Source organism: Setaria viridis, chromosome 9 (assembly GCF_005286985.2).
Source record: "Setaria viridis chromosome 9, Setaria_viridis_v4.0, whole genome shotgun sequence".
Lineage (NCBI taxonomy): Eukaryota > Viridiplantae > Streptophyta > Magnoliopsida > Poales > Poaceae > Setaria > Setaria viridis.
The window spans coordinates 20544883-20553962 of record NC_048271.2 but is presented as its reverse complement, the minus strand read 5'-3'; the positions used below and the strand labels follow the sequence as shown (position 1 = coordinate 20553962).

The following is a 9080-nucleotide window of genomic DNA, read 5'->3' as shown; positions in this document are numbered from 1 at the left end:
AGCCTGTAGCTCAAATATTGCCTCATCAAGCAATGGGTACAGGTGATGGGTTAGTAACTTCCCCCTGATAGTCTCGAACTCTGGTCGAAGCTATGAAAGGAACATGTGGAGGTGAAGAGTCTCACATTGAGTTCAATGATGATTACAACACTTGCAAGTGCCAACAACACAAACTTGACACCCAAGCTATCCAAGTGATGCTAGACAACATATATATGGTGGTAGAACTCCACGGTAGAGTCAAACTAATGAAGCAATTGCACCTCCTCAACAATAGCAAGGTAAATCGCCTCATTATGGATGATCTCATAGCTACAGTTTAGGTAAGCCCACATATGTTGCATAGTGGCGGTACCTCTGATGGACATGAAGAGAGTTCAACCTCAAGGCTTGCAAATAGGATAGTATTAGCACATGCCTCCTTATGCAGCCAAGTCTCGTGGATGGCAAGCTTCAACTGATAGATCTCCATTGCAGCCTCACACTCCTCAAGTAAGGCTTGCTTGGTGTCGTCATCTACATCTGGCGGGTATACAGGTGGAGGAGGGAGGGTCGGGCATGTTAGATATAGGTGCTCACTAGTGACAGTGCTAGAGCTGCTTGTCACCCATTTGAACCTCCATGTGAAAGGCAAACTCTCCTTTATTTGTGTCATTGAAGATGGCGGGGAATTAGAAAAAAGGAATCTCACTAGGCCTGCCGGAGGATGCAATGATGATAGAAGCAAAGACCAGCCTTGTCTTGCGCCATTGAAGTGGGGAAAGGGAAGCTTGCGTCCCGCAATGATGCGGACAGCTGTGGAGATCACAATGGCATCGGGGGAGCATGGTTGTGCGGGGCCCGTGGGAGTGCGGGTGCGGAAGTGCGTGAGTGGTGGAGGAGGTCGTTGAGGTGTGTGGCTTAGACGGCCTCATGACCACGGGCGGAGGCAAGTGGGTGGTCGAGAAGCTGCGAGCTCGCAAGAAGGTGCGGGTGCAGCGTGCCTAGCTAGGCTCTAAAACAAGCAAGAAAATAAAGGAAAAGAAGAGAAAGGGAAGGTGGAGTTGCTCACCGGCGCATAGAGGCGTCACAATGAAGGCAGCAAAGGGATAGAGAGAAACCCTAGCTGCGATACCATGTTAGGAATATCAACTCAGATCTATTGTAATGACCAAAGGGGACGGATTACGGATATGGTGATAGACAACGTGCAGAAAGCGCCCTACACTAGTGAGTAAATACATGTAACAAGAATAGTAGTGATGTGAATTCTCTTACGTGGCATGCATAGTTTTCCATTATTATAGATTTCATACAATTGGAGTTTATGCTGCCATTTATTTTGAACGGCGAGGATCGTATGTCGCTTTAGATATTTCTTAGTTGTTATGTAAATTACGCTATTAAATACAATTTCTCTCGTTGAAATGACTGGCTGTAGCTAAGAGGGATCTAGATGGTCTATTTTCCTTTCTCTAATAGAGATTGGCAGGACAATTATTGCATTGCATGTATGCTGAGCGTGCAGTGGACACAACACAATTGTAAGTTGTAATATCAGAGTGACTAGTACTTTAGTACTAGGTGGTTTATGGAAGGGAGGACTAGGATTTGATGAGTCGTTCGTGTGGGCTATGAAGTTTGTGGCTGCTGTCACGGTTGTTACTGAGATGCTTTTGAAGGTAGGTAACAGTTTTGTCGAACGTTGTTGTTCCTTTAAAGCTAATCCACATGGATGTGCCGCGCTGGACAGATAAAGCTGATGATCTTGAGCTTCCTTCTGCCTCGGTGAATGTGACCCGTGACTGGTTCCTCAGTTATACCCGTCACACTGTAGCACCTACGAAGTAGTTCTGATTTTTTTATAAAGAACTTCATTCAACATTAAAAGATTGTACTCCCTTTTTAAGTGTCACTCACACTTCCCGAGCGATACTTAAAAAGGACGGAGGGAATACATGGTTAAGGATCAGACGACCCCAAGTTACTGGAGCACTGCAAGAATAGTACATCCATGAGCATGGTGAAGATTTGAACAGATATTATGAAGTAGCCCATCAGAAGGAAGAGAACTAGTTGTAACTGCTAATTGATGTGTTGCCTGATTCTGAACTCTAGAGATTTTAGTCACTTGCAAACCATCATGTAAGCCAAGCTCCTGAAAGTGAGAGATCCACGGACGAAGTTTCCATGGAGAATCTAAGGACCCCTTCTTCCGATAAGTGACTGCTTGAAGGCAGTCTGAACCAATGCCTCCAGATTGAACATGCAGCAAACAAGGAAATTTTGCCGCCAAAAAGAAAGCATGAGTAGTTCTGAGTTGGTTGCCATGTAAAATTCAGCTCCTGTTTTTGGATAAATAAGAACCATAATTGAAACCACAGTGTGCATTTACAGTGATCTTGGGAATCATTTCTCAAATTGCACAAAGGTAAGCTAGCTGCCCACGGTCGCTCACCAGTCTACGAGGCAAAATCGTACCTGATACGCACTACACAGTGGCGACCTGACATGGTACCAGCAGTGCCTTCAGTCAGGATCTATCGGGATGATCTTGACAGGATGACAGCTCTTTAATTTTCGTTGCATCCCAAAGGAACGTCTTTTTTGTGATTCCTACCCAAATCGACAACAGTTTTCTAAGGTAGCTTAACAAATTGTAGGCAGCTCAGTTGGCACGTCTGAATGTCTGATCAATGGCGGAAATCCAATTCCTGCCTGCACCACCAACCAAAAGGCCCCAGCGACCGTGCTCTGTCAGCAGAAAATATATGGCGCTCTCTTGCTCTCTTCTTGGTCCCCGGCCGCATCATATCGTCTCTGTCTCTGCATGCGCCTGCCTCGCTCCCTCCTCTGCTCTGATCGTGCCATGGTTTCCTCTGCCTGAACATTACAAGCTGCAGCGCCACCGCAACTAGGAGCCATGCTCACCAACTTCCCAAAGACGTACCAGCTCCAGAACGACAAGTTATTGCTTCCCAAGAAGGAGTTCGTCACCTACACCCTCTACGCGCTCATCGCTGTCGCGCTCCTCTACCTCTTCGTCGACCCAGCTGCTCCGGCGTCGTCTACCAAACCATCAGTGGCGGCGCCATGGATACAGGAGGAGCTGCCGCCGCCATCGCCACCTCCTTCTTACCAAGGAGGTGAAAGATCACGGAGTTCACCGCAGCCGCAAGCAGTGTCATCGGCGGCGACACCGTGCGACTACTCCGACGGCGAGTGGGTGCCGGACCCACGGCCGCCGCCCTACAATGGCACGGCCTGTGAGGCCATTAAGGATGGCCGCAGCTGCATGGCGAATGGGCGGGCGGACACCGGCTACCTCCACTGGCGGTGGCAGCCACGGCGGTGCGACCTCCCGGACTTCTCCCCGGAGGCGTTCCTCCGCTGGCTCCGCAACCGGCACATGGCCTTCGTCGGCGACTCCCTGGCCCGCAACCAGGCCGAGTCGCTCATGTGCCTGCTCTCGTCGTGGTCCCCGGCGGAGCTCGTCCACCGCGAAGAGGACGGCAGGTTCCGGCGGTGGGTGTTCCGCGAGCACAACGCCACCGTGTCCATCTTCTGGTCGCCGTTCCTGGTGAAGGGCGCCGAGAAGTCGGAGCACGCCGGCGTGCGCTACAACGAGCTGTACCTGGACGAGTTCGACGAGCGGTGGATGTCGGAGCTCGGCGCCATCGACGCCGCCGTGGTGTCCGCGGGCCAGTGGTTCCGGATCCCCAGCATCTACCACGATGGCGGCAGGGTCGTCGGCTGCTACGGCTGCGCGGCGGAGCTCAACCACACCGAGACCAGCTTCTTCGCCGTGTTCAGGGACGTGGTCAGGCGGACGCTCGCCGAGGTCGCCCGGCGGCACGAGCACGGCGGCAAGCTGGTGGCGCTGACCACGTTCTCGCCGTCGCACTTCGAGGGGGAATGGAACAAGGGCGCGCCGTGCACGAAGACGCGGCCGTACAAGAAGGGCGAGAAGGGGCTTGGGTACACCGAGACGGAGATGAGGAAGATCGTCGTGGAGGAAGCGGCCAACGCCGCCGGGGCTGCGTCGTCGTCGTCATCCACCGTGCGGTTCGCGGCTGTGGACGTGACGACGCTGGCCAACATGCGGCCGGACGGCCACCCGGGGCCGTACATGCGCAAGAACCCGTTCGCCGCGGCGGACGGCCGGCCGGTGCAGAACGACTGCTTGCACTGGTGCATGCCTGGGCCCGTGGACACGTTCAACCAGATACTGCTCCAGACCATCCTCCGCTGATCGTTCGACGTATTTTTGCTCCATCTTGTGTTCAGTTCATATCTGCGATCTGCATGGGAAATCGATGTGGATTGTATACTATCGACAGCAGTACAAGTCTGCGAAACATTTACTTTATGCATGTGCTGTGGGAAAGTTTTGTTTCCAAATTAACATACAAATGTAATTAAACTATTTCTAAATTCTGGAAAGGAATCTCTTTCGACATTTCTTTTTACAGCTATATATAGTATCTCCCTATTACTGATTGAGCCTCACGAAATATTTTGAAACATTGAAAAATAATATTTGCAACATCAAATGATGATATTTGCAATATCAAAAAATTTGACAGATTTTCTTCCAAACATATGTCCACAGATAAATAGCAAAACTCTTTTTTTTATTTCTCCATGTACTTGTTGGGCGGAGATCGTGCTTTTATTTGTCGTTCTGTCCTTATTTATTACTACTACAAAACAACTGGGTAGTTCTTCTGTGGATTAGGTACGGAGGCACCGTCTGGAATTTTTTTGTGCTCAAGCAGGTAAGGGCACCCCAGCTCTATTGACACTAGCTCGCTTTGGTAATATACTGGCACCGCAAGTACAATTACAAAGTTATCTGATGTTCAAATGATCTACGTATTCAAATTATACATCTCTGACACTAAGTACTGAAAAAGTGGCCCCGTAATAAAAAGACTGGAAAAGAGGCTAAACAAAAGCGGCCACAGCATTCAGCTCTTTCAAGTAAAGAAACGAGCATTTTGTGGGCTTCTAGCATGTCTTAATATGGAAATGCAAAAACCAAAGTAATCCTTACTCCTAATCGTCAAGCATTCAGAATGGCATTAACTATTGTGCAGAGGACTGCAGCTCTGCAGGATAGTGCTCAAGAGTCAAGGCCATGGACCTCAAGCCGCTTCAAGAACCAATCTACATGTCAACGCCATCATGCTCAGGAAGAAACACTTGGGGGCGAAACATGATTTCTAGTCTCCAGACAAGCACCGATGGCAGTGGCACTCAAAGCCGAATCCGTCAGCAAGAATCCTCTGACGAGCATTGACATCCATGCTAGTATCGATGTAGCAGATGCGCAGCTCCTCCCCTATAACAGATGCAACATAAACGATTTTATTGGCATCAGTGCTTTTTGTTTTTCATTTGACTCTGTGCAAGGGTTGCCATTGTAACAGAACTACCGTATAGGTCTCACTGCATTTCTCCATACCTTCTTCAATGTCGCGGAGGGCTTTCAATTTAGCATCTGCGTTTTCCAGCCAAACTATGTGAGTATTCGGATCTGAAAGTCAATAAAAAAAGGGTAACTATTTGGATCTTCAATTCAGAAGGCAAAATGAGCTTAAGAGGAAAGATACAGTTAAGCAAAGCATTGCTATTTGCAAGTTGGAGTTAATAACCTGGGGTTTTAAGAGGAATTTTGGACCTCAACAATTAACAAAATGGCATGAACTTTTGGAGTTGTTGAGCAGGGTGGATTTGACAGAAGATGAAGATACAGTGAGATGGAGCATAGAGAAACATGGAATGTTCACCTCTTCCTCTTTATATAAACAGATCAAATTTTCTGGAGTTAGAGACCTGTGTATGCTAGGCATGCCTATCTCTCTAAAGATCAGAAACTTCTTGTGGCTTTTTCATCAAAACAGAATACAACCACAGATCATCTAATACAAAAGGAATGGAAGGGGAGTAGATGGTGCAAATTATGTAGTGCTGCTGATTTCACTAGCAAATTCTCTGACAAGGGGGGGAAGAAAAAAAAATAGCTATAATCTTGTTGCGTTATGTTTTCTGGACACTTTGGCCCACCAGAAACGAGCTGGTGTTTTTTTTCTTTAAAAAAAAGCTATTTCCTCCCCCTAACACTTGTGTTCCCAATGTCTTATCGTTTATGCAGCGATGGAGGGTGTCAGGGAAGCAAGAAGACCAATGCCAAATGGATGCATTAATGGAGAAATATGGAGAAAATCAGAAGCTTGGAAATACAAGGTCATGGCTGGAGTGATCCCACTATCTGAGTGTAGAACTCTAGCTAGACCCCTTTTTTATGAACTGAGTGCTTGTGTTTACAGACTCTATGTTGCCAACATAAAAATTCTGTAATTGCTCTTTTGGAGTTAAGGTCCTTCTAAGCAGGAGAGTTAGTTTGATAGAGATGGTAATATTTCTGGTTGCTTCTTAGAAGAACCATTTTAATACTTGGTCTCTAAAGCTGGTAACCCCAGCAACCTATACTTTAATCTGCTATTGAATGCAATAAACCACTGCTGTAGTATTGAGAAGTTAAGCAGTACAGTCAACAATACCACAAAAAAAGGGCAGTGGAAAATCCTAAATTTTGGTTAGGCAGCCTATCGGCCGAGTCGCTGCTAGCAAAACAAAATCTAATAGTGAAAACAATAAATATTGTGCTTATTCCAAATGAGTGGGTGAAGAGCATACCACAGTCATGGTTATAGAATGAGGGAAGCATATAAACCGCATTGCCAACAGATGCATCACATGACACAGAGGCTGCTGCAGAGGATAGAAGATCCTCATATGAGCTTGCAACCAATTCAATGCGAAATGCATTTATGCGTATCCTTGCCAATACATTGATGTACCACTCTTTGGTCAAAACTATTTTTGTCAAAGATTACAGGGAAATTGAGACAAGAACCATATAGAGAAAACCAAAATTTCTCAATATTTGTTTGTAAACATGAATGAAAAAGGATTTCAAGGATACAGGTGGTGAGTTCTTCCTGAAATCCAGCTTTCATAAAAGTGGACTCCAACAACTCAAACTCCTCCTCCATCTGTAACATTCCATTGCTTCAATAAGCATACAACTAAATAACAATGCAGATTAATGACCAAGCCAATTTTATGTGATTATGGTGCAATGAAAATTATCAAATGACAATGAGGTTGGGGTGATTGGAAGGTACGCAGCCACTACTTCGATGAGTGTCCCCTGGTGCAAACGGGCTGGCTGAAGTATGTTAAGGCAGTCCGCATTAGCAGCTCCTGAGATTACCATGCAAGCAAGCCGCTTGGCCATGTATGGGTATTTCAGACCACGTGAACTTCAGAACAAAGGAAAAAACACAGAAATGAGGAAGTCATGAGGTGCACATCTGCAGAAAGATGAAAGGTAGAGTAGCCGCATACCTGCAGTGGTCCTCAAACAAAGACCAATCCGCGTTCTTCTCGATGTCATGGAACCCCTAGATTGTTGGAAACCACACATCTTTTTAGCAAAATCGTGCCTCAATTGCTTCCGATAGAACATTTCTTCCTTCTTTCTTTCTTTGAGGAAGAGGAAGGCAAATAAGCAGTGCTATTGAATCTTTCTAACATGTAAAGGAATACCAGCATTGCATTTCTACCAACCCAACACCCAACTGGAAATACGCACTATCGCCTAGTGCCCAAACACACTATTATAGTAAGTCCCTGCTGAATGTTGAACGCTTGTAGACAGAACAGGTTCCACTCGCCACTGACAACTAGGCGAAGAGACCAAGCATATGCATCGAGACGAACCGCACACAACTATGCAACAATCGTGAAGGAAATGGACGGAAAAATCATCACCTTGGCGTGCTCCCTGCAAGCGTCGCTGCAGAAGTAGGATCCTCCGCTCGAGGCGCGCCCCTCCCCCTGCTTCCTCCTGAGGCAGCTGTAGCACACCTGATCCCAGAACAGTCCAGTTCATTCCACCGGCAAGGGGGAGCAATGGGCAAGAGGGCGGTCACCTCGTGGAGAAGCGATGGAGAGGGGTGGCAGACGAGGGGCTGCGCGGAGTGGAGGAGCTCGCCGGCGGAGACTGGGCGGGTGGCGAAGACACCGCGGCCGGCCGACTCCGTCCGGTCCACGCGGATCGGCGGCGGGCCGCGGGCGGCGGCCGCCGCGGTGGAGAGGAGGCGGCGGCGGAGCAACATGAACCGTGCCGGGAAGAAGATGCGACTATGCGAGGAGTGGCGAAGAGATCACGGCCGTTGGTTTAGGTGATGTACTGGAGTCTATTCTTGTACCTGGACCAAACTGAAGCATATCTACTTTAGCTTTTTGTTTAAAAAAATCACTGCATAAGTGACAGATTACCTTGTGTTGGCTCATGATCAAAATCTCTAATGAACAATAATCTCTTTCTTATCATCATTGATTGGACTGCATATGTCATCTGAAAAGACCGGAACATAACTCCATTGCATTTTGATGCAAGATCAGCATCACTTGAATAGGCAATTCACAATAAATTGCTGCTTCTTCAACCTTACAGAGCTGCAGCTTCCTTGATCGAGTCATTTGCTAGAACATGAACTAATATGCCAGCTTTGTGATTAAAGTTGACAAATCACTGTGGAAAATATGTTTTAGCAGTTCTGCTTCAGCAAGGTATATAAGTATCACGAGGGGAAACAAACTTTCAACATACAATACAGTTAAAAAGTTTAGCTCCAATCGAAAATTTGGAAATCAGTTGATGTGAAAGGCCGCAAACGTGTCCTATGGTTGTACTCATGCTTGGTTGCATCCAAACATCAAGAATGAGCAGCACAAAATGTATATACAGTTTTGTTAGTCACTTTACAATAAGGAAAACAAGCACTATTAAGCATCAAGAGACCGGATTTACACACGGCATTCTGAAGTAGGAAGCAGCTCACTACAAATGAAAGCAACAATGTATTCAAATAGTAGCATGAAGATTCAGACTTACCAAAATTTCAGATAACAAAATTCTAATACCGTAGCATCAAAGGAGCAGTTTAGTAGTAGCATAGATGAGAGAAATAAATTTAAAGTTGATTATTTTCCTCTATGTTTGAATCAAATGTTAATTGCGTATA

At 46.7% G+C, this 9080-nt stretch overlaps 2 protein-coding genes across 3 annotated transcripts; one reads left to right on the top strand and one right to left on the bottom strand.

Annotated features, from left to right (window-relative positions):
* Window positions 1-2719: 2719 nt before the first annotated feature.
* On the top strand, window positions 2720-4456 carry LOC117840422 (xyloglucan O-acetyltransferase 2). The gene has a single exon (XM_034720928.2). It carries the CDS (start codon window positions 2903-2905, stop codon window positions 4229-4231), a length of 1329 nt encoding a protein of 442 aa, XP_034576819.1. The 5' UTR covers window positions 2720-2902; the 3' UTR covers window positions 4232-4456.
* Window positions 4457-4777: 321 nt separating this feature from the next.
* LOC117840423 (histone-lysine N-methyltransferase ATXR4) lies at window positions 4778-8232 on the bottom strand. 2 transcript variants are annotated; one of them, XM_072290922.1, is made up of 8 exons: window positions 7983-8232; window positions 7822-7917; window positions 7396-7451; window positions 7181-7310; window positions 6971-7040; window positions 6682-6861; window positions 5447-5518; window positions 4778-5323 (listed from the first exon to the last, which is right to left on the bottom strand). In XM_072290922.1, the coding sequence occupies exons 1-8, from the start codon at window positions 8166-8168 to the stop codon at window positions 5205-5207; spliced, it is 909 nt and encodes a 302-aa protein (XP_072147023.1). In that variant the 5' UTR covers window positions 8169-8232; the 3' UTR covers window positions 4778-5204. The 2 variants fall into 2 exon arrangements, with proteins under 2 accessions (XP_072147023.1, XP_034576820.1); XM_034720929.2 differs by having other exon boundaries at window positions 7184-7310; window positions 7983-8231.
* Window positions 8233-9080: the final 848 nt, after the last annotated feature.

Excerpts from the sequence above, each read along its gene's own strand:
- LOC117840422 (XM_034720928.2), top strand. The coding sequence starts at position 2,903 with ATGCTCACCAACTTCCCAAAGACGTACCAGCTCCAGAACGACAAGTTA.
- LOC117840423 (XM_072290922.1), bottom strand. The coding sequence starts at position 8,168 with ATGTTGCTCCGCCGCCGCCTCCTCTCCACCGCGGCGGCCGCCGCCCGC. Across the intron at positions 7,918-7,982 it reads CTCCATCGCTTCTCCACGAG|GTGTGCTACAGCTGCCTCAG; the intron begins GTGACCGCCCTC and ends TTCTGGGATCAG. Across the intron at positions 5,324-5,446 it reads CCTCCGCGACATTGAAGAAG|GGGAGGAGCTGCGCATCTGC; the intron begins GTATGGAGAAAT and ends CATCTGTTATAG.